At 43.8% G+C, this 25,393-nt stretch overlaps 1 protein-coding gene across 2 annotated transcripts in view; it reads left to right on the plus strand.

The window, feature by feature from the left end:
• The first annotated feature begins 420 nt into the window (after positions 1 to 420).
• ZNF704 (zinc finger protein 704) overlaps positions 421 to 25,393 on the plus strand; it is a 98,779-nt gene continuing 73,806 nt past the window's right edge. The window contains exons 1-2 of one of the 2 annotated variants that reach the window (XM_056331711.1): positions 421 to 1,581; positions 22,821 to 23,068. In XM_056331711.1, coding sequence (XP_056187686.1) covers positions 1,300 to 1,581; positions 22,821 to 23,068 — 530 coding nt within the window. In that variant the 5' untranslated portion in view covers positions 421 to 1,299. The remainder of the gene's footprint in view (positions 1,582 to 22,820; positions 23,069 to 25,393) is intronic. The other variant, XM_056331712.1, reaches the window with a different exon arrangement.

Below are 25,393 nucleotides of genomic sequence, written 5' to 3' on the forward strand. Positions count from 1 at the left end.
GTACTGTATTATCTATGATTTCTTGCATAGGAAGTGCTGCATGCTATTTCCAAAATTAATAAATACTTATTTTTTAATAATGATAAAAAAATGTTATTTTTTGACAGGGACAAGTTAACCTAGAGTTAAAGGTGAAGCTTAGCCTCGTATTGACATACTAGGTGTACACTTGGCCTGTTGGCATGTCTCTAAAACAGATGTGCGGGGTGAAAGGCACCGAACACTGAAAAGGGAATTGCTGTAATTCACTTGTAAATGGAAAAGAATAGATATACGGCTCAAAGATAACATGTACGTGCAGACTTAAAACTTACGGAGGAAGAGGTTAGGAAAAGCATGTGACAACCTTAAGTATAACTCAGTCTCAGGAGGATTTAATAAATGGTGTAGATCCTATAATAAATTTAAATGGTGACTGCAATAACTTAAAACTGTTTGGAAACTATTTTAATTTTAAAAAGTTTTCAGAAAGCTATTTTAAAGCTTAAAGTGCAGAAGTACTACAATTTAAGCTGAAAATTATTTCTGTAACCATCCCAGATAGTTTTCTCCTCAACAGGGTGCAGACAGCTCTGGTTCGATTTTTCACCTCGAAAACCCCCAGTTTCTTCTCAGCCTTTTTCCCAAAAGTTCCATTTTTCCCATTTATGTGCTTTGCGGAGAGGTGAAATCGTTTTACCGCACCCGCACGCGAAGCGCCTGGCAGCCTGTCCCGCATGCGGAGGCTGCCGGGCACCCCCGGCCCTCCCGCCGCTTAAGCAGACCCGCGGCCGGCGGGGGCAGGGCGGCAGGGCCGGCCCGGCGCCCCGCTCCCCGCGACGCCGCAGGTGGGCGGCGGGGGCCGGCGCCGCTCCGCAGGGAAACTCGGCGGGGGGGGCAGGCAGCGCGGCTCCGCGCAGCGCCTGGCGGAGCCGCGGTCGGCGGGAATCCAGTCCGGGTTTTGGTGCGGGGACCGGCGGCGGCGAAGAAGGGCGAGCGGGAGCGGACCCCGCGCCGCGCCCGACAGCCGGGTCGGGCCGGGTCGGACGGGCAGGCCGGCGGAGGAGGCCGGCGGGAGCAGGTGGGCGAGCGGCGGGGCGGCCGCACCGGCACCGGGCCCGCCTCGCCGCGCCCGCGGGGCCCCATGGCCGCGGCGCGGGCGCGTCCGGCGCACACACCCACCGCCGTCTCCCGGTGAGCGCCGCCGCCGCCCCTTGGGATCGGCGCTGCCGCTGCGCGCCGGCGGCGGGGCCGCTGCCCGCAGCCGGGGCTGAGCGCGGCGGGAGGCGGGCCGGGCCGGGCCGGGCGGGCGGAGGCACCATGCAGGCGCGGCGCCTGGCCAAGCGCTCCAGCATGGGCAGCCGGCGGCTGAGCGCTGGGCCGGCGGCCGCGCAGGCGGACGGGGTCCGGCCCCCCAAGCCTGAGAGCGCCTGGAGGCCGCCCCGGCGGGAGGGCTCTGCCGCGGCGCTGGAGGAGGAGGACGAAGACGAGGACGTGGTGGTGGAGGTGGAAGAGGAAGAGGAGGAGGAGGAGGGCGGCCTGGGGAGCCCCCCCCCGGCGCTGACCGGCCACGGCAAGGGCCCCCTCCGGGGGAGCCTGAAGGTGCGTTCCGGGAGGGCGAGGGCGGGAGCGGGGCGGTGGCGGCAGCCGCCCGGCCCGGCTCGGTGCCGCCGCAGGGGCCCGGGCGAGGGTGCCGGGCCAGCGAGGCCGGGCCGGCCGGTGCCCCGGGCCGGGCCGGGGGAGCGGTGGGAGCGGCCGCAGCGGCCCGCCCCGGGCGGGCGGCCTGCGGCTGCCGGCGGGAGTGGAAGCGGGCGGGCGGCGGGGCGGCCCCGGCGCTGCCGAGGTGCTGCGTGGCGGGGCGGCCGGTCCCAGAGGAAGCGGGTGCCGGCGGCGGCCCGCCGGGAGGACGGCGAGCTGTTCCCGGGGGCGGCGGGTGCGGGCAGCTGCGCGGCTGGACGGGGGCGTGCGTGGGGAGTTGCTGCTACCTGAAGTAGTTCGAGTATTAGGTCTTCCGCGGGCAAAGTGCGCGGCAGCAGAGCTGCTGGGGGGCGGTGGGGGCGTGCAGCCTGGCCGTCTGCGCAGCGGTTGTTTCAGGACCAGTGTCGTGCGTACGGGTGGTGGGGGCTGCGCGGTGCTGGGCAGGGCGCTGGGGGGCTCCGGCGAGGGCGGGGGAAGGTGGCCGTGCTAAGGAGACCCGGCGGGGGGGGGGGGGCGATTTGTGAAAAGTTTCCGAGTGCAGCAGTGCGGCGCAGAGGCCCGGTGCGGATCCCATCTGCGTGTGCTCGGGCAGCCCTGTGAGCCTGGTGCGTTTTGAAGCAACCTGCTGAACATGCTTGCAGGCTGAAATCCCGCAGATCTAGGCTTAATTATTTTATCGTGAGGGTTTTTCTGTAATTAGCGTTCTCCTGGGCTAACCCGGATAGTAGGGTTAAGTCTGTGAGTAGGTCCGGGCAGTGTTCGAGTCATAGGTTAGGAAACAACCTAGTTAGGGAAAACAAATGTGCATGAAAGTTTAAAGGGTATCTATTTTGACTATTTCATTTTTTTTTAAATCCAGGTAATGATTCTTACTTAGCAAGTGATCGGGATAGGCCTAGTAGTTACCATTGGAGTCTTCTCTGTATCTACAGAAGGGGGAGGGGGGGGCAAACCAAGAAACACACCAAAACCAACGAAACAACAAAAAAAATCCCTAAAAGAAAGCAGCAGCAGAAATACAGGTTATCCCCATATAGCTTCAGAGCAAGTTTGTTATAGCAGGGACAGGGTAATTGTGATGCAGTTGGGTCATTTGACCCTGTCTGTGCAGCTCTTCAGTAAGTCTTGTCAAAGGCAACGAGATGTGGTTATTGTCTGCCTGGGTCAGACTGTCTGTGCTACTGAGGCCTGACAGCCTGGGACAGCTTTGTTGCTACAAGACCTTTTGACACTTGACTGGTAGCCTAAGGATGAAGGGCACCATAATGGGCTTCTGGTCCCATCAGTCTCCCCATGGCAACGAACAAGTGATAGAGGAAGCTTAGAGAAACTTCCCCTGTACATAGTAAAGGAAAAGTGTGAAGTTCTCAAGTGGAGCACAGTAATCTGAAATATCAACTGGATTACATAGGTGTCATCTGCCTATAATGTGGCAGTGTACAGTTTTCTTTTTATTGGAGTCTACTGTTCTCTTTGTCAGCCCTCAACATGCTTTTGTGTAGTAGGTCTGTTAATGTAAGTAAAGGTTGTTGATATTTCTGCCTTGCAGTTAAGACTGTATGTGCATATAAGAACATTGTGCTTTCGTGTGTTTGCTTCCCTGGATTGTAGGTCTGCTTCATAGATGAGATGAGTGGAGTAATGTGTGTCAGTCTACTTATAGTCTATGTAATAAACTCTCAAGTAATCTTTGGTAACCGGGTGCAGGTATTTACCCTCTTTGGAAAAACCCTTGTAATTGTCATAACTTGTTCTTGCTCTTCACTATTTATGCTTTGGAGTACTAAAAGCTAGAAAAACTGTTATAATTTAACATTTTAAAGGAATTGTCTTTGGTTTCTATATATTTCTTTAGGGATTGTTATCAGAGGAGTACATAAAGTTTAAGCTAAGGGTTCTTCCAGGTAATTTTCAAGCAACCAATTAAATGTGAGAGAAGCGGGCATAAAATGAATGCAGAGGTCCAACTGCAAAACCGCGGGAGGGTAATGGGACTGGCACAGCCTGGCTTGTGGTTTGTCAGACAGGATTCCTGCCAGGGAACTGGCGCATGGGGTCAGCAACATTTGACTCTCAGACCTGGCCTTCCGACTTAGGGTCTGGGAGCAAAGGGAATTGAAGGGGTGCTCACTGGTGGGAGAGGGCATCAATTGCTGCAGGGTCCATTACCCTTCAGAATAAGAGACATCCTGAAGAGCTTCAGAATTTAATCAGACGTGAAAGCAGAGTGGTACAGGTGCTGTTTTTGCAGTATATGGTATCCAGATAATGCAACTAGAAAGCAGCACACAATGTTTTGGTGTGTGGTGTAGATACAGATGGTGTACATGTACACTTAATATCTGTCCCATTAGGTGGAATGGCATTTTAAAACTAGCGGTTTCACGGGCTCTTCACAAAGTTACTTCTGTGGAGCGCCTGTGATACATGGATGAATGCATCATAGGATCTGCAGTGTAATTAATATATTTTAAAAGTGCAAGAGAATTTGGTCCACTGGTCAAGATGAAAAAAGTACCTGCACCATCAGGTCTTATAGCTGTGTTGTCTTCACCAGAAAGAAGTCCCCTGTGTGGTTGTGCCACTGGCAGTCTGGTTTTGAACTTCACACTTAAGTTTGAGGGTATAGAGAGAGGAAGGAGTACTTTAAAAGACAATTTCTAGTATTGGGACAAGAGAACAGATGTGAAAAAAGAGTGAGAGAGACTGTTGGTCATGGGGAAGAGAAAAAAATTGCTTTTTTGTATTCCCCTAGCTGCATAGATGTCCAGGTGGAGGATGCTGGAGAACACTTCTGTTGCTCTCTTTTCCTCTGTCTATTTTAATATAATGCTGGAAGAGGCAAGAGCATGCTGTGTGTAGCTGGTGGGTAATGACAGAGTAGCCAGAGAGTCTTTGACAGCCTTTTTGAGAAGTGCTAGGATTTCTTATTTTGGCAAAACTAGTTCTTTCATCTGAGTAACACTAAGGTGCTGATTTTACAGACCTCATTTTGCTTGTGAAACTTTGTCCAGCTCATACTTGCTGCATTGGCTGCATCTAGATTTCCAGCCATTTGAAATGAGATGAAAAAAGAATAAATAGCGTAATTACCAGTACTTTGTCTTGAAGCGTGGATTAATTTGTAGTCCTGTTTATTTCATCTTTTGTATGGAGCTTGGTTCCGATTCCACAAGCAGCCATGTTAGTACCACGCAGGGGTTAATTCACTCCATGGAAACAGCTGGTTTCAGTGATACGGAGAGAAGGTTTTGGAGCAGGGTCGTCAGTGGTCTGTGATGCTGTGTTTTTCTGGTACTTACAAGCAAGTCCCAGTGCAAGTAGCAGAGCTATGCTAATTTGCCTGTAAACTACTAGAGCACTATGGTTGAGGATTTGAGCTGGTTTTGAACATGGGCTTGTGATAACTTGCCAACATGTTGCAATGTTTTCTCTACTGTTGTGAATAGAAAGGGGTTAGTGCTTTCTTCTATTTAGCCCAGTTGAGCTGCCACTTTATTTCCAGCCCAGTTTCTGCCTACAGGCTGAGAGTTTGAACCCAGGATATTTGTAATCCAGTTGATTGTGGGGGCTACTCCTGTTCCTCAAGCATTATGTTGCCACGGTCTCTGCCTTACCCTAAGCCCATGTAAAATTACTCATTCCAGATACTGGCTTGTCTGTGAGCACTTCTTGGTAGTTCAGAAGGATGAATTTCCCACAAATGGATTTCCTCCTGCAAATATGCAGCTCCCAAAATCATGGGAAATAAGCAGATGAAGAGCGAGGCATAGAGAGCTGTGCTGTGACACAGGAGGAATATGAAAGCCCAAGCTGTGTAAGCAAAACTTCAACTTCAAGCACACTAGGCTCAGTTTTACACCCCACCACCCCCCCCCCCCTTGTGAAGTGGAATTTGCAACAGATCAGAAGTATGGAGCACATGCAAGTCTGTCCCAGAGGTTTCAGAGTGGGAATGACAGATGTTGGTGGGAGTCTAGGTTAATCCGGGGAAAAAGTATGATTTTCAACATGATTTTTGTCAATTTGTTTTGTTATGGGTTGGGTTTTGTCTTTTTTTAAAAAAGATAGAGACATCTGTGTGATAGATAGGATGAAGAAGAATCTTCAGAGTTTGTCTGGAAGAAGCCAGTTGCCTGTTACTAATGTGTGTTGTTTGGCTGGGTTGAATTCACTCTCTGCTCCTTTTCTCTGCATTCTTTCTAAAGCCTAGTGTGCATTCATTGTTGTCCTTCAAATCAAACTTCCAGTTTGTTTGAATGGACTATAGGCCCATCTTGGGCAAAACAAACTTTTTTTTTTTTCCCCTTTGATTAGCGAAGTGCTATTTAATTTAGCTTTCATACGTGTGTGCAAATATACTTTAACAGGCAGTTTGCAAAATGCAGACCTCAAATACCAGATTTGCTTAGTGGTGGAGAGATCTCTAAGACACGTTAGGAACTTGCATGCTAACCTGAAAGTAAATTGAAATGTTCCCTTTCAGACTAATAATGTTAAAGATACTTCTATAAATACTTCTGTTTATTAGAACATTAGATTTCATGTTCTGATCTTGGTGCAGGGACCTGTTAGGCTAGGCTGTGGGCAAACTCAGAACAAGCATGATCCTGCTCTACCCTCTTCTGCAAAGTTGAGGAGTAACAAGAGGGATAATTAATGGATACTGGTGGACAGTGGGGAACAACTAAAGAGTGAAATAAGAGAAGCAGGTAAACACCAGCAGCCTAGCCATTTCTTTGGAGGTATATAAACCTGTCTGATTTTTAAATTTCAAACTTCATTCAGTTTCTTACAGTCATTGAGTGAAAACCTGTCTAGTGAAGTTGGTGTGGAAACTGCACAACTAGACTTGGGATATTTTTGTTTTCTTCCTTATTAAAAATAAAAAAAAGCTTACATAGTATGGGTTACTGGAGGCAGAGCTGGGGGTGGTGAGGTTATAAGATGGTAATTTTTCTCTGCTCTCCCATAATAAAGAATGAGTGGGAGTACTTTGCTGAGGATTTTTAATGTACTTTTTTTGTTGTTTGTGGGACACAGACCAACTATAACCACTTTGCCCATAAAAGGAATTGTATTAGAAAACTGTTAACGATGTGAAAATAAAGAGGTACAGTGGAGCCACTAACAGTTTTGATTCTTATTTGCTAGACTTTTTTCAGTCTGGAATGAGTTCAATTGAGAATGATCAGTTGTCTGCCTTCAGTTATGCCGTATGTACTGGTGGATAGAGAGGTGCTGATGAGTCTTTATCACAGAATCGTTGAGGTTGGAAGTGACCTCTGGTTGTCATCTGGTCCACCTCTCCTGCTCAAGCAGGACCACTTTGAGCCAGTTGCCTAGGACTGTGTTCAGATGGCTTTTGAATGTTTCCAAGGAGAGAGGCTTCACAACCTCCCTGGGCAACCTGTGCCAGTACTCAGTCATCCTTACAATGAAAAAACTGTCTCCTGACGTTCAGAGGGAACCTCTGTTTCAGTGTGTACCCGGGTGCCTCTGGTCCTGTCACTGGGCTCCACTGAAAAGAGCCTGCTCCATCCTCTTTGTACCCTCCGTTCATCTATTTGTAGACATTTGTAAGATCCCCCTGAACCTTCTCTTCTCCAAGCTGAGCAGTTCCAGCTCTCAGTCTTTCCTTATAGGAAGGTGTTCTAGTCCCTTAATTGTTCTGGTGGCCCTTTGCTCGACCGTCTGCAGTATGTCCCTGTCTCTTCTGTACTGGGGATCCCAGAACTGGACCCAGCACTGCAGGTATGGCCTCACCAGTGCTGAGCAGAGGGACAGTATCACCTCCTTCCACCTGCTGGCAATCCTTTGTCCTGTGCAGCCCAGGACACCACCATTCACCTTCTTTGCCCTAAGGGTACATTTCTGGCTCATGTTCAACTTGGTGTCTACCATGATGCCAGGACCTTTTCTGCCAAGCTGCTTTATAGCTGGGTGGCCCCCAGCATGTACTGGTGCCTGGGGTTCTTCCTCCCCAGGTGCAGGACTTCACATTTCCCCTTGGTGAACTTCATGAAGTTCCTGTTGGCTCATTTTTCTAGGCTGTCAAGGTCCCTTGTCAAGGATGGCAGCATGACTAGTGTATCAACCACTCCTTCCAGTTTTGTGTCATCTGCAAACTTGCTAAGCATGCACTCTGCCCCATCATCCAGATCAGTAATGAAGATCTTGAACAGGACTGGATCCAGTATTGACCCCTGGAGTGTATCACCATTTACTGGCCTCATACTAGGCTTTGTGCTGCTGATCAGCACCCTCTGGGTCTGTCTGTTGAGCCAGCTTCCAGCTTATGTCAGTGCCTACTCATACAGCCCATATACATCAGCAGCTTGTCTATGAGAATGTTATGAAAGAGGGCCTCAAAAGCCTTCCTGAAGTCTTGATAGAGAATATCCAGTGCTCTTCCGCAGTCTACCAGGCCAGTCATTTCATCCTAGAAGCTCGTCAGGCTAGCCAAGTGTGACTTCTTGGTGGAGCCATGCTGACTGCTCACAATGATTTTCCTTGTCCTTCACGTGCCTGGAAATAGGTTGCAGGATTAGCTGTTCCATCGTGTTCCTAGGAATCAAGTTGAGGCTGACCAGCATGTAGTTCCCTGGGCCCTCCTTCTTAAAGACAGAAGTGACTTTTTTTTTCTTTCTTTTTTTTTTTTTTTTTCATCTGGAAACTACGTATTGAGAAAGGGCTTGTCATGGTCTGGTAATTAACATTTGTAATGTGCCCTGTGACAAGTACAGACGCATGGACCATCTGTGCCTTTCCTGACCCTGTGCTCTTCCAGTCTTGCTTCTGTGCCAAGGTTATGGAGAAGCCTAATGGTCCTGCAGTTTTGAACCCTTGAGGCCTACTCTTGTGTTTTCCCAGCTGCAAGATTAGAAATTCCAGTGATATGAGAGCACCAGAGAGATCTTAGCAGACTGTATGATAAATCTGTGCCCCAGACTGTGCCAGTTTCAAAGATGCGAGCTTTGGTGCTTGGGCAGTAGGGAACATGCTGGTCCTTGCTGGTGTCTGCTCTGTAAATACTGCTGTGAATTGAGCAATGATTCTTTTGTCTTTTTTTTTTTTCCCCCCTCAGAATTGGAGTGCCCATTGGCTTTATAATTCACGTGATTTATTTGATTACTGCTTTCTAAAAATAGTGAGTAGCTTGACTATTCCTGCTGCTTGAGGCCAGCCCGAAGACTACAGGACAGTAGGCTAAGAGAGAAATTCTTACTAGTATTTTTTTTAATTTGTGAAAATTGAAAGGGAAATATAAAGTGAATATATGGTGATCAGCTTCAATTTCATGAACTTGTGTTGACATTTGTCACTGTAGCGTGTTCCTGAACAGAGCATGTAGGAATTTAATGTGACTGCTGTTGCTGAACAATCAGTGATGGGATCACTTTCACCGCTCTGCCACCTTGCCAAACTTTCCCAATCCCAAATAATGATTGTGGTGACATTTGTCTCATTGTATTAAAAAGTACATGTGTGGGTGGTATTTGTTGTCTGACAGCAAAACTAATGAAGACAGGAAACTGAACAACTTCTGTTGCTTGAACTTTGGATAAAAATACAGATATCTTTATTGGTGGTTTTGCAAAACATAAAGAATCAAATTTCCTTAAAATGCTCAGGTGAAGTTGATGGAAAAGTCCTGCTAGTTTAAGCAGATTTGGGATTTCAGCCCAACTATGTAACCACAAGGGTGAATCCATTAGTCTTAAAATCTTTCCAGACCAGTCCTAATAATTTTTAAGTATTGCTTCATACTATAGAAGATCTTTATGATCACTGGACACAGAGTCAGAGGGAAGGTAAAATGCCTCAATGATTAGATATTAAAGTGTGACATTATATAGCTCATTGTTTTACCATCTTTCATGTATTTTTCTAACATAGTGGATAAAAAGTTACTGGAACTTTAGATGGGCGGTGCAATTAGGACAGGCATTCATAAGACTGGATGGTTACTTACATTTTTTGTGCTTCAGCAGATGATGTGGCTAATGCCTGCATCGTACTGACATAGAGAACAAATTGTACAATCACCTTCTATAAACTGGACTTTGCAAAATTGGCCAGCTAAACATTTGAGCCAGCCTGATCTTTTATGTATACATGCATATCCCTTTGAAATAGTGGAAAGAACTCTCTTTGGATCAACAGTGCTTTTGACCTTGTATTTCTCAACAAGTCTCTTCCTTTGATGTAATTGTGACAAATGTAAGTACTGCCAAAGGGAAAAAAAAATCTGATTTTTCTGCTTTAAAATACTTCTAAAGAGAATGCTGTGCTGCTTTTAGGTCTAGATTAGTGGTGGTTGCTCTGCAGCCTGTGGTTCATAAGGCCATGGAAAGTGGTTCTCATCTAGCTTAACAGAACTATATGGAAAAAGCAGAAAAATTAATAAGGGTGAACCTAGTGGTTGCTAAGCATTTACAGTGATATTTTTCTTCAACATGCATGGCCACCACTGTTCTAGACAATTGTCCTTACTTTCTCAGCAGGAGAGAAGTGGTTGCTTGGTTGACCTTGCAGATGTTTCTCTTGCCATGCTGGTATGTCCCTCTGCAGGAGCAGCAGTCTTTGCAGCACAATATGCTTTGTGCCCAGGCACTGGGTAAAACCAGATGGAGTTTGTGGAGCCATGGTGAGGTGACTTAGTGTTTCACTAGTTCCAAAAAGGGTAAAGCACTCCTCTCCCTGTCCTTCCTCCAGCTTCCAGCCATGCACTAGCTACCTTGGGCTTGCGCCAGAATTCATTGTGTGCTTTTGCAGACTACTGGAACAGCAGGAAACACATGCAGCAGAGAGTGTACACTATGTAACTTCAGTAAGTTAAGGTGACTTGGGGAAGGGCTTGTCAAGCATCTTGATGGTGCAGAGGAAAAGATAGGATGATATAATTAGGGCATGCATAGGGAGGAAAAGGAGGGTGAGAAAGGGAGCAAGCCTACCTCCTTTAGAGGACAGCAGCTGTTTGGTTGGGCTGTACTTATCTGGGCTTGATTGTGCTTCAGGCTCTTTGTGAAGGCTTTTCTCCCATGAGACATCATTGCATTGTTAATCAAATCCATCAAAAGCGGTTTGATAGAGGGCTGGTTTCTGGAGTGGCTGAGGAAGAGACAGTCACGTTTGGCTTCTGCGGGTTTCTACCAGTGTTGTTCCATTGCTTCCAGGGATAATGAGATGAAACTCTGTGATACTACTTCTCTGCATAGTCAGACCCAAAAATAAACTCCCTTTTTGGCACCTCTCCCACTCTGAACAGGAAAACTGCTAAATGTTGTTTCTGGAGCTGAACATAGATTTGAGAGAATCTCTTAAGTGGGGGCAACACTCCTTGCTTGTTCATCTCTTCTGAAGGCTCAAGATAAGTTAGAGGAGATAAGGATGTATGCTTAATTCTGATCTTATAATATCTTCTGCAGGGTCTCAGCTTCAGGGATCAGCACTGGCCCTTGAAGCTTTCATTCACAGCACCTATTTCATTCAGAAGTTACGACAGGTGGATGCGTCTGTGAACTACCTTGGTTTAATTTCACTGAAAACCCATTATTTAAACAAACAAACAAAAGAAGAGGAAAGTCTCTTTATTTCCAGGATGTTAAGGCAAATGGATTATATTTCCATACCCTTTTAACTAATCTGGGATCTGCAGCATCTCATCTTGGCAGGCTGCTTCAAAAGTCAGACAGTCGTTTTCACCCTTAGAAATCTCACACATCTCTGTACCTTATTTATTTGCAAGAGATCTTGAAAATAAAGCTCATCTGTTTTTCTTTTCACTAGACATACTCCGCTATGTGTGTCTATCCAGACAGAGGAGGAAGGCTTTCAAGTGCAGGTGAACACAACAAGGGATTCTTACTGAGGAGCAGTGAGGCAGCCTTTCCACCATCTTCTGCTAAGTGTGGGGAGTTCCCCACTGCCTCTTATATGGCCTGATTTTTGCTTCATCCTGAATTAGATGATAGAAGAAGTGATGGTGTTTCTCCCTTCTGCTTTGAACTGCTGCCATCCTTACTGATCCCAAACCACCAGCAAGTGAAAAGAGAAACAAGTGGAGCTTCTCATACATCTTCAGCAGTGGTCTTGAAATAGTTGAAACGAAAGATATTTTATTTGCACGTGAAATTTGGAAATAAAGGCCAGATGGATATTTCTGTCCATAAGACAGTCCATACACAAGGCTGTATGAAGCTACTGAAAACTTAAGCTGTCATGTACAGCTTTTGAACGTAGACAGAATTAAAATTGCGGACAGCAAAGACAGTAGCAGAATCAAAATTTCGGACAGCAAAGACAGTAGGTACTTTGCCACAGGCTTCTAGGACCCTCTTTACATTCTTACAAGTAGGAAAAATCACCATTTTAGAGAAAATAGATGTTCATAGGCATACCATAGAAAATACCGTGACAGGAGGTTTGAGAGCTTCAGCCAATGCAGTAAGAACACCTGATTTGATGGCGCTCGCTAATTACGGCTTGTAATTACATGTAACAGAAATAAGAAGAAAAAAGTTTGTTTGAACTTCCCTGCTACTCCACATGAGCATGCTTGGTTTTATTTAAGTTTTTTTTTAAACTTTCCCAGAGGCAGCCAGCAAGACCTGGGTGTATCATGTCTTCTGTCCTTCAGTGCTCCTTGGCCAGCCCAGGGCACATGTTTCTAGTCCCTCTCTGGTCCTGTGCATGGCCACAGTTTGCTCCAGCAGTACTGGGCGCTGCTCGTGCTGCTTTCACTGCAGGGAACCTACTGCCTGGGAGGCACGCTTCCTGCTTGCGTGGCCAGGCATGTACGTTGCTGCGAGAAGATGCGGTAGGTAATTGGTTTAGTTCATTTTAAACTCATTGTTTGTGAAACCAGTAATTGGGAAGTAAATTATGGCTGCCCATTCCTGGCCAGCCAAGTTGTTTTTAGCTTGGTAGAGTACCCAGGCACTCAATGGAGAGCGTGTTTAGCAAAGCTTGAAGCACAGCAACAGGACTGCTAAATGAAACATGAACCTGTTTTTTGCAGTTGTGATCCTCCACTTCCCTTCTGTTTAAGGCTTTCCAAGCTAGCTTCTTAATTTTAAGATGTTTAGAGGCAATGTGTTTCTCAGGGGCTTGTTTTATTTAAAAAAAAAAAAGGAAAACAGGGCTGAAAGACCTGCTGAGATCCTTCCAGAGATGCCGTGGCTGGGGGCTGCCATCCACTTGAAGCCAGCTAGCCAGGTTTGCAGAATAGTGACTGCAAGTCATCCATTTGCATACCCAGCATATACAGAATGGAGAGCACAGTGTTATTTCATAAAATTATTTGGGTTGGAAAAGACCTTTAAGATCATGAGGTCCAGTCGCTAACTCAGGACTACTGAGTCTACCACTAAACCATGTCCCTAACACCACATCTACATGTTTTTTAAACACTTAATGATTCCACCACGTTCCTGGGCAGCCTGTTCCAATGCTTGACCACCCTTTCAGTGAAGAATTTTTTTCTAATATCCAATCTAAACCTCTCCTGGCACAGCTTGAGACCATTTCTTCTTGTCCTGTTTCTTGTTATCTGGGAAAAGAGACCAACCCCCATCTGCCTACAGCCTCCTGTCAGGTAGTTGCAGACAGCTATAAGGTCCCCCCTCAGCCTCCTTTTGTCCAGGCTAAACACCCCCAGTTCCCTCAGCTGCTCCTCATAAGCCTTGTGCTCCAGACCCTCAATGTCTGTCTGTATTGTAGTGAGGGGCCCAAACATGAACACAGCATTCACGGTGCAGCCTCGCCGATGCAGAGTACAGGGGGATGGTCACTGCCCTAGTCCTGCTGGCCACACTATTGCAGATACAAGCCAGGATGCTGTTGGCCTTCTTGGCCACCTGGGCACACTGCTGGCCCATGTTCAGCCAGCTGTTTACCAGCACCCCCAGGTCATTTTCCCCCAGGCAGCTTCCCAGCAGCTCTGCCCCAAGCCTGTAGCGCTGCATGGGGCTGTTGTGACCCAAGGGCAGGACCTGGCACTTCTCTTTGTTGAGCCTCATATAATTGGCCTTGGCCCATCTGTCCAGCCTTTCCAGATCCGTCTGTAGACCCTTCCTATCCTCAAGCAGATCAACACTCCCACCTACCTTGGTTGTCATCTGCAAACTTACTGAGGGTGCACTCAATACCCTCTTCCAGATCGTCGATGACGACATTAAACAGAACCGGCCCCAATACTGAGCCCTGGGGAACACCACTTGTGACCAGCCACCAGCTGGGTGTAACTCCATTCCCCACTCCTTTTCGGGCTCAGCCATCCAGCCAGCTTTTAACCCAGCATGGAGTGCACCCATCCAAGCCATGAGTAGCCAGTTTCTCAGGCAGGCAACATCGAGAGCCTTTCCCTCATCTGCTAGGCAGGTCCTCCTGTGATAGGAGGAGATCAGGTTCATCAAGCAGGACCTGTGTTTCATAAACACATACTGGTTGGGCCTGATCCCCTAGCTGTCCTGCATGTGCCGCTCAGAATGATCTGCTCCATGACCTTCCCCAGCAGCGAAGTCAGGCTGACATGTCTGTAGTTCCCTGGATCTTCCTTCCTGCCCTTCTTGCTGATGGGTGTCACATTGGCTAACGTCCAGTCTTCTGGGACCTCCCCAGTTAGCCAGTCCATTGATAAATGATGTAGAGTGGCTTGCAAGCTGTTCCACCAGCTCCCTTGAGTACCCCCAGGTGGATCCCATCTGGTTCCACCTATGTCTAGTGGGGCGACAGGTGACTGTTTCCTCCTGGACTATGGGGATTTCATTCTGCTCCTTGTCCCTGTCTTTCAGCTTCTTGGAGACTTAAACATTACAAGCAAATCTGGAAGATGCACACATTCTACAATTAGTATTAATATTTGGTAATTGTTACTAATTAGTGTCTGATTATCTTAGAAGTCATGTCCCATACTTTTCTGTAAGGAACTTCCTATGGCTGTGAATGGGATGGGAAAGGAAGCTGCCATACTTCTACATCTTGATCCCTTTGTTCATGTGGTAGAAAGAAAAAGGCTCAGATACCTCTGAATCCTTTTTGTTTAGACCTGAAAATCATGTAGGGGAAGGGCCATGGATTCCCAGTGTTCCTCACTGTCTCTGCCTGTAATCTTGGTAACACCTCTCTGTCTAATTTTAATGACATCTATACTTCTTGTGCCAGTTAGTGCAGAATTTCAGAAGTCAGAGGTTAGTTATTGTTTCATTTTAGATACAACAGGTACCTGGATGGGTACTGAATTTCGAATGTGGAAGTGAAAGTTTCTGTCATTCATCTGGGTAGATGCTGTATAATTCAGAAACACCTTAGGCTGCTGCTGGGGTGCGTGGTTTCTGTAGATGAGTTGTATTTAGCCAGACAAGAACTGATGTACATATGATGGTGAAAGGGTAGAAACTTCTTGCTGACTCCAGGTCTTGCTGCCTAATACCATATTGTGAATCCAGATAACAAAAATGTTTAGATTTGTATTTTAATATTTAGAAAACATATTCTGTGGATGGTTTTGTATATTCAGTCAAATTGCGAAGATAGGACTTTGTCCTACCCTTGTTGAAAATTAATAATACTACATTACTATACATTAATGCATACTATATATTGTAAAGAACACTTAGTGACCTTAAAATGCATTATCTTCCGTATTGTTACAGAGGAACAGCAGTTTACAAATGCTTAGAGTGATTAGATTGACATGGTTTATGTGTAATGAGCAACCACTGGTAAAGTGAGTAATTAAATGCAAAGTATACTCGAAAATGTAATAATACATTGAAATTCATGGCAGATTATTTCCAAGCATCATTATGAGAATTTGTCTTTTCTCTTTGTCTTCCAGTATGAATAGAGATTTCTGGTGAAATTCAATGCATTCTTCCCTTTCAGTGAGGATGCTGTTTTGGGATGGCAAAAATTAGAGTCTTTTTACATAAAAATCTCTATTACAGGAACTTGAACTGGAAGTACTGTACAAAGCAGTATGAATAAACCAAAACCTTTGTCCTTCTGGGTTTTAATTTAAATATTTTTTTACTTGCATGGTGTTACCTTGCTAATAAGTTTGGTGTTTCTCATTGCTGCTTGTTGTATTTTGCTGTGAATTTACTCCCAATTTCTTTCTTGTTCAGAAAAGTAGTGGCTTATCCTTGTCCCTAGAGCATAGCCTAGCTGTTCAGGCTGGCCTGAAAACAGTCTTGCAGTTACTGAGCTCATGTTTTGGCTGAACTTTTAAAATGTATATCATGTTAAATATATCCATTTCATTATTGTTTTCCATTAATATACTAATACAATAATAATATATTGATTCCTTCTTTCACTTTGCTCATTGAGCTGCCTATTTGTTCTGTAGCGGATAAAAAATGTTGCCAAAGCCTTGTTTAAAAAAAAAAATCCTGTGACTTTTGTCTTCTTACCAGATGGAACTTTTATTGGCTGTCCCTAACACTTGGCATGCTTACATCTATTTCAGAAAACAGAAAGAGATGGTCACAAAGTCAGAATGAAAAAACTGTTTATAAAAAACAAGAGTTATACATCAGGTTGGCTGGTGCTAAACTGTCTTGTAGCTGTTGGTGGGTTTTAATTGATGTTTAATCAAAAGAGCTTTTTGATAGAATTAGACCAACTGATTACATAGTAGATCAGGATGAGGATTTTTGATTTCCATCTGAACTGTGTTCTTTTTAACAGCTATATAGTGTTAATATTGTACATAAGGCTAGGATTCACAATTAAGTTAAAATTATTTATCTATTGACAGTGCAAATATATCCAGAATTGGAGTGGTGTGTTGGGTGACTGTGGTGGTGGTGGTGGTTTTTTTTAATGTGTATTTTAATTAGCGTGTTCCCCCCTCTCCTGCCTCCCCCCAACCTGGAAAGCAGCCAGTGTGGCTTGTGAGTGGTCTTGGTTTTGGAATGAAGTGACACTGGGGTTAAGTCCAGTTATGGTAGCCTGCAGCTGAAGTAAAGGAAGTATAGCTTTACAAGTTAAGGGAGAAAAGGAAGTTTGTACAAAAATGGGAACATAGCAGTGGCATCAGAATTATTAAGATAAAGTGGGGGTTTTTAAGCAGCTAGTTTTCCAAAGTGTATTCCTGCTAGTGTTTGGGGTTTTTTAATAGGGAGTTTTGGATGCAGTCAGCTTTTGTACAGATACTTCCTTCCACCCTCGTAAAATATTTTTAGTGGGTTTAGAGGTACTTTTATTGCTGCTGTTGTAGAATGAGCTTTTCATCTATGAACAAAGTATAATAGTACAAAACAGGCCATAGTTGCAAGATTAATTTATCCAGGCCTCTAGGATTCAAACTGCATGGAGGGGACTTGCTCAGATATCTAAGTCCTTCCAGAATCCCAGTAGACAATGTGAGCAGAAATAGGAGTTAGCCAGTGGCCCGCAGAAGATCAGGGGAGCCTGCTGGGCTCACTGCCGTCCTCCCCAAGAGCATGACACAAGCCTCGCCTGTTTGCTTACCTGCTTCTTGGCAGGCAGATGCCATCACATGTATGGCCAGATCTTCCTCACCTGCTGTAAATCAGCATAGCTTCACTGAAGATGCTGGGTTGAGTCACAGGGTTGGAAGCAGTTCTGCTTCAGTCGCAGTGACGCTCTGTGCTGGGCAGCTGCTCTTTGCTTGTGTACTTCCATCACGTCCACTGCCCGACTTCTCATCGGTAAACCAGCCCCTGAGTTGTTTATAAAACAGTCAGCAAAGTAGGCAAGGTATGTGGCATGGCAATTCTTTCAAATTTTTTTTCTGTTGCCATCTGTCTGTGTAGACCCTCACAAAGCCTGTTAAAAATGAGATCTGTGTTCCTGGTGTGCCCACCTGGATGCACAGGTGCTGCACAAAAATATAGGGAATATGAAAGAACATAGGTGGGAGTCAGTTTTTACATTTGAAGGCACATTTTTATGCATTAGGGTCACATACAGGTAAATGATGTTAATATTCTTGAGAGTTTAATACTTTCCATTGTATAGGAAACAGACATCTTAATGCCTGTTAAATGCTAGCAAACTGCTTAAAAATAAGTAATTTCAGTTTTTAAGCACCAGAAGCAAGAGAAGATGCTAAAGCCCAGTCAGGTTGTACTCAAGAGATGACATATATAGTCTGTCAAACATAAGTCTATGCATTTACGTATAAATGTGATAGGTCTATCTGTTCTAGAGTTTGCTGATTTTTGACTAGGTGATTCAATACTTGAGCTGTCTGATCAATAATTTTTCTGCCATTCAGGGCAAAATTCAAGCTGAAATTCCAACTGAAATTGGAGAAGACTGAACTTTGACTGCAGTGTGAGCATCTTAACAGGATGTGGTTTTGGGCATAACAAGAATTGACTGCAGATAAGTTAAGGCCTAAGCTGTTGAAAAACTGCAGTCTGCACATCCTCTATAGAAAGAATTATTCCTCTGAATTCCTCAAAATTTGCACTGATGTTGAGCATGCTTTAATTTGGGCAAGACTTCCACTGCAATGCATGGTCTTGATTGGGCCATGTGGAGTTCAGAATTAGCAACTTGGTTATGACAAGATGCCACCAAATACAAGTTTCTATAGGCAGGTTAAGATGGCTTTTGCAATGAAAAATTATTAATATACTGCTGAAAATATTAACTGTGGTAATAATTCAGCTGTTGCATGGAGTATTAAACTTCATCACTTTAATAATAATAATAATGAATCAAACAAGAGCTTTCGCTTGAAAGTAAACCCCTCAACCTAAATATATACCATTGTCTTGACAACTTCAAAACAGAAATGAAAACACTTTGCTTTTTTTGTTTAATAGTTTCTGCTTAGAAACAAAAGCAAGATACTGATTCTAGTTTTTGCAGGAAGACTACCAAACTCTCTGGTTTAAGTGGCACCTGTCTTGGTCCGCCAGAGTAGGGCTGCCACAGCACTGTGCTGCTGCGCTTGGCAAGTTAAAATACTGAAAAATCAGCAAGGGAAGAACATTCTGTGACCCATCTCATGCCTTTGAAGAAGTTTGTGGAAATGGTTGTTATTAGGTGCTGAAAACTCAGAGGAGAGTTAATGGGAAGACCAGTGCTTACTGCAAGGCAGTGGAAGGAGTAAAGCGAGACCAGACCCCAGCTGTGGGGCTGTGCAAAGAGCTGACTTTTGTGAGGAAGGTGTACGTAGTACTGATCTGTCACTTCCAAGCAGTGGCACATCAAAAGTTTCCCTTGCCCAATGGTGATGGGAGGAAAGTTGCCAAAGGCAGGTGCGGGTAACTGCAGACAGAAGCAAAGCTATTCTTTAAAATTTGCATTAATAAAATTATAACTCCTGTTTCAGTGACTAAACTTCCAAGTGATGTTGGTTGCCTGAGGCCAGGCTGCAAAGGACTTGGTTGAAATTACGCTGAAGGTGGCTCATGGCTTAAGGGTGAAAATATGCAATGAGTTGCATGGAAAAAGTTAGCCTATTACAAAATGGCTTGTATGAATGATAATTAATAAGTGTATGGAAAAAAAGTTTAAGTTTTTATCAGCAGTTAGTACTGGAGGCAGTAAAGCGGCAAATAACAGAGGTATGATGACAAGGAAGGGCAAACCATTAGGGAGCGATGTAATCATGGAGTTTGAGACCAGCTAAGGAGAGGGAAATACAAAGTATTGGAAGTAAGCTGAAATAAATTGCGTTTATGGTGTTAACATCTGGCCGGCTGCAAGGCCGGCTGGGTCTGCTTGGACTAGACCTTCCATGAATTTTTTGCCGAAATGTGTTATGGACTTAGAGGACCACCACAAGTCTCAAAGTGGTTAAAAGAATATAAAGCATCTATGGGGGGGGGGGGGGGGGGGGGGGGAAGTTCCTGATAAGATATGACAAAAAAGTTAACCTATCTGGAAAGATATATTGGAAATTGTTCTTGATACCTCCAAAATGCGAGAGATGGTGAAGCAGAGCTTTAAAACAGGGGTGTCCTGGTGGTTAATCAATGTGTTTGCCACAAAGCAGGGAACCTACTAAGTGAAGTGACTGTGGCCCTCTGCACTCCCGACGTCGATGGCTGCCTGTGTAAGTGGTTGGATTTCCAGCAAAAGACCCTGTACCCTTCCAGATAGGGCAGGTGTATCAAGTGGAAATGGCTGCCATAGACATGGATCAATTAAAGCAGAAAAAACTGCCTGTGGAGCAGGAGAAAGCTACCAGAGAGTGGCCACCAAGGGAAATTCTTGGCTTTCCCTCATGACCACCTGCTTTTAAAGCAGAAAAGGTTCTTTTTCTGCAGTCGATCTCAAGGGAACATTTAGGAGGTTAGTATTTCCAAACATCTGTTGAAAACTGAAGGAGAGGAGGAAGAGAGTTGGTCTAAGCGTTGGATTTGGTCTTCTGCTGTTTCTGGTCATTTAGCCAAAGGACCTGAACTGCTTGGCAGCAGGTCTGCAACTTGAGCACTTGCTTGTATGTTTTTTGTCAGTCCTCACTTCCATATGCTTGCATGGGGTCAGCTATTAATTATGGCATGTCAGCATGTAAAAACTAAGTTGTTATTTGAATATATTTGAAGTGGATGTGAATAATTTTGATATCTATGAATAGATTATCTGGTATCACAGTAAAAGTATTCTGCTTTTTAAGTTTTAGGGTTTATTTGTACAGCTGTAGTCTGAGTCTGCAACCTTTTTTATTGTCACTGTTTAGGTCTGTAAAGAAACTTAATCATGTATGGCGCACTATGCTTGCTGAAATGGAATAAAATATTACAGTTCCATAAATCAATGATTTTTTTCTTTGTTAAAATCAAGGATTTATTGGGTTACAAAAAATTAAAGCCATCCTGATGAATACCATGTTCAGTCTGGTATTGGAGAGTAGGGAAGGAGGGAGGTTGCATCTCTCCTGTGCTCTTCGTGCTTTCTTTAAGGGCTGTGCAGAGCAAGGAGGAGGGTGCTGGGTCCTGCCTCGTACATGTGCACGCCAGCACTCTACTGTGCACAGTGGGTGTAACTGCTCTCGCCCTGCACAGCACTGTCCTCTGCACCGGATGAGGTGGAAATCTTGGGGAGGAAGGAAAAGGTATGTGGTCATGCAATGGAAGACCATATGGCAATGGAGAGGATGGAATTCAAGTCTTACATATACACCTGTGTTTGGCATTATATAATTTCTAGCAGCTGGATATAGGAACTTGGCTGTTTTCAGGCTTTTTTTAAATTATTTTTGTTTGCTTTAGTGCATCACTTCTGCGTCAATGTTCGTGAAAATTGAAGGCAACTCAGTATCTGTTGAGGTCCTCACTCAATAAAAAGCTTATTGTAAATCTGAGGGTTTTTTTAAAAATATCATTAAATCAGAATTAAATTTATGTTGTTTATATGTCTTGTCTTAATTCTGTGTGATCACATGCTGACTGTTTTGTCTTCCAGGAAGATTTTTTTGGTAATGTGTCATCTGTTTGTGTGTGAAGAAGTGTAAAATGACTAATTCTTTCTACTATTTACATTCATAAAGTAACAATTCTAGTTTTGTTCTTGAAACAACTGCTAAAAGAAGCCCTTCCATGGGAACAGTAGAATAAGACAATTAAGTAATCTGTTCTAAATATTTATGTGTTAGCAATGTTGCATATTTTACTGGACAAAGCAAAATTACCTTGGCAAGATTGTCTTTCCCGCGAACTTAAGATTGCTTGAATCCTTTTTTATATCTGCTGAGGTATGAAAGCTATAGACAGGAAGATCTGTGAAGAGAGGAATATATTTTTTATAGATTTTTATGCATAAATATATGCACACATACATTGATGTAAATTTTTTTTGGATGATGAAAAGGAGAAGTGAGGGAAGAATTTACATAAGATTTTCAGTTTCTTGGTGCTGTTGCTATCAGAGGGTGACACATTGTAGATTTCTCCACTGTAAAGTTCAGGAGTAATTTACAAGCATCTAAAAATCCAGTTACCAAGTCCTAGATGGTGTCTGGATTTCTCCGAGGTGGTGTGGAAGTACCTCTACTCAAGGTGGGACAGGCAGCCATTTTGCTGGGCTATATTTTACCTGGCTGCTTGGGTTGGGTGCAAGGGTTGCCTCCCTGGTGCATCTTCTGGACTTTTTGGCAAGTTCACAGTTAAAGCTGCTCATCTGAAAAGCACAGATAACTTGAAATAACCCATTAGCAGATGCTCCTGGTAGGCAGGGACCTGAGGAACCTTATCAGGCTGAGGGGCTGGAGGCGCTTGGCCAGATGTATGGCAGAACGAGAGGCTCTCAACAGCCTGTGAGGTAGGTCTGCCTTGTGAAGCTGAGGAAGCACGGCCGGTGAGAGAGTGGCGTTTCAGAAGGAAATCTAGGTCCTGAGCTTTGTTTTTCTTGCTGAGAAGATGGAGTGGCTTGGTTCCGTTGGCTTTCCCTGCTCTTCACTGCAACCCTGCAATCATTTGCTGTATAAACACCAACACATTGTATTCCTGAGAGGTAGTTTATAAGATACTTATTTGCTTAGGGAGTCACTGCTTATGGGAAGCAGCAGACCTAAAGATCTGGGAAGTGCTGGCAGCCAAAGGGACAGCCTGACATCGCTTCTGTGTGTGTCCGTGCTTCTTATTGCTGAATGGGCTCCTTACAGAGATCCTGCTGGTATCGCTTGCTCCCCTTTGCCTTCTGGCAGCCGAGTTGGATCATAGTGAATTATTATTATTCTGCTCCTGGAGAAACCATCATTTACAAATACAGCTGTTAAAGAATCCAGTAAGTTGTCAGAAGCGCTTCAATTTCTTGGTTGCCTTTTATTTGGATAAATTCTGACTTCTCACCTGGAATTTTAGGAGGAGGACAGCTAGGATTTCTTTTAATAATTATGCAGTGCAGATGTGTGTGTGTACATTAAATATATGTTGTACAGACTGCAGTTTCCGATATTCCAATTCAAATACGTTTTTGATTTAACATTAAGAGGTAACTGCTTTATCAAATGGACAAGAATTGCTTATTTTCTCCAACACTGTTGAGAAATTAATGGCAGTTTCAGAATTTTTGAAGGGCAAAGAAATGGTATTCTCTGATTCAAAGAACTAATTAGAAATAAATGCCTGTGGGCATTGGGTTCCCCCCCTCCCCTCCCCCCATTTTAGGAGAATTAGAGGAAAATTGAATAATTGCTTTCAATTTTACAGGCAGCCAGCATCAAGCGTGAAATGACCTTCCCTGCATTTCAACAGGAGGATGTAAAAAGTGACATCAGTCAAAAACTGCCAGACCAACAGTTTCTCCTGTTCACCACAAAGGAGGAAGATTTAAAAACAGCAGAGACCAAAAAACCAAGCAGAGCTCATGAGTATGAAAAGGAAAACACTCGTTCGGTTTGCCTTCTGGAACAGAAGCGCAAGGTTGTTTCTTCAAATATTGATGTGCCTCCAGCAAGGTAAGGAGAGTTGGTGTTTTTTGTTGTGTTTTGTTTTAAGCCTTTTTTTCTTTTTTCTTCTTCCCATTTTTTAATTATTTTTTTTTTTTTAATAGGATATTAGAGGCAAGTTTGGTAAGCAATACTATGAACTACTAAGACTAGTAGTATTCATTTCCTGGCAGTCCAAAGTTAATCACAACTCCACTATTTGAGAGATCTGCTAGAAAATTGAAAACAATAGTAGCAGAAACTGAGACCATCTGCAGGGTACCACTTTGTACTGCTTTTGCAATGTTAATGCTTTTAGAACGTGCTGCAACTGAGGTACTCTCAGAAGAGGACCTGTCTTAATACAAAGAGATTGTTGACCCAGCTTTACCCCAAGAAGTAATCTTCTGAATTATACACATAATCATCTTATCTGCTAGCAACTTTTTGTAATTTTTTAAATTTTTATTTTATTTTTTACTGCCATACCTGCAGCCACATTATACTCATGGGAGTGTGCAGTGGCTTACGCTGCATAGTGAGGTTGTAGTATTTTATGTTCTGTTACATCCCTGTATAGGTACACAGCTGGGTCATGTACTCTATGAAATGAATTAACAGAAAAAAGTGGTGAGGGAAGGCCAATGCTGGGAAATCAAATTTATACAAAATGGAGATTTGAGGATTTGGTATTGCTTTTTAATTTGTTATTCCTAGAGGATCTGTTGTGAGTGCACATAAGTGTTTGTCTTAAGCATTCGCATCTGCACAGTTACACTTCAAACTAATTTGAGAAAAATAATTGTTCTTTAATCTGAGACTTGACATTATGTCACAGCAGGAAATTGAAGGATTATTTGTGGTTTTTTTTTTCTTCTTGATATTTAAGTGAAATGATAGTAAGAGAAGGAGAAACTGAGAATTTCATTCTGATTAGTGATTTAAAGAGAAGGGGCTTGAAAATACAGAGTCTAGAACCTTGGACTTTGGGAAAGGGCATCGCTGCTTTGAGAGAGAAAGGGAATGATTCCTCTAGGAAATGCTAACATTAGTATAAAAGAAAAACACCCAGTAATGCTGAACAGACTCACTTCTATCAATGGTGAAAAACTGACAACAAATTTGGTATTCTGTGTTGCCAGATGAAAAGTGTTTTTTCTTTCTGTTGTTCATGATTTTCTGTTGCCATCAGTCTATCTGCAAATGTATTTTCTTAATCTGCCTGGTAAATTCACTTGCACATAATATTCCGTGAAACACCTTCCAAGTTTATAGTGCCACTTAAAAAATATGTAGTAAAACTGGATGTTTTGTTTGTTACTGGTTTGTTTTCTTTATAATAACCAACATAACCAGCAGGTTCTGCCATATCATCCAGAACAGGATGACGATTGTTTTCCTTTGTCTCTCATAGATGACACTTGTGAAAACCACAAAGTTCGCGAGCATTTTGACAGGTTGGGTTTTTTTCCCCCCATATATACCTAGTAAAAAGCTGTGCATTAAAATCTTGCAAATGTTAGGATACTTACTTGAGATTTTCACCAGTAATCAACCCTGTAATAGCTGAGTGCCCTTCTCGTTCACTCTTATGTGTGTCAAAGCAAATAGGATCATCAGAAAATTCAGGTCAGCAGGGACCTCAGGAAGTCACCTAGTCCAGCCTCCTGTTCAAACCATATGTTAACATTTCCATTTTACAATGCAGACAGCTAAGGTGCAGGTTTCAAGTGCCTTTTTGTGTTGCTTCATGCAGATAATCTACTTGAAGAAGTAGTCAAGCTCCCTTTTTCTGTAGCTGCAAAATCATCCTTCCTTGGAGAGATGGATATTTTTTCCCCAAAAAGGTGGAAAAGAGGATGAATAAACATCTTCAATACCTTCTTAAGACTAATTGTGACACCACTTGTTGAGCACAAGATACTTAAGAAGATAGGAAATAAGTTCATGTGTGAAGGTGTCTTCTAAAATTGTTCTTTTTTTCTGTATTTTGTTGGGAACACAGAATTGATCGTATTAGATTGTCGCATGTTTTCAGACATGCGGGTTTAGTGCTGCGTTAGCAGAATTTGAGAATGAAGTAGAAAACAAACCTGGAGTTTAAATTCAATAGCCTCATAAACATCTTGGTCAGTCTTGCTACAGTTCTGCAGACAAGCTTAAGTTTCATTTTTAATGTGAGGTGAATTACTGGGCCACAATGGACTAAAACCTTTGCTTGGAGATTTGCTTGGAGATTCTCATAAATCTTTGTTGTTGTAATGGGGGGAATGCCCAGTCTCTCTTCCTCTTCAGCACGGTTTGATCTCTTTAAGTCATATTCTCTGAAAGGTAAGAGTCCACACATTTGACAGT

Source organism: Falco biarmicus, chromosome 3 (genome assembly GCF_023638135.1).
Source record: "Falco biarmicus isolate bFalBia1 chromosome 3, bFalBia1.pri, whole genome shotgun sequence".
NCBI lineage: Eukaryota > Metazoa > Chordata > Aves > Falconiformes > Falconidae > Falco > Falco biarmicus.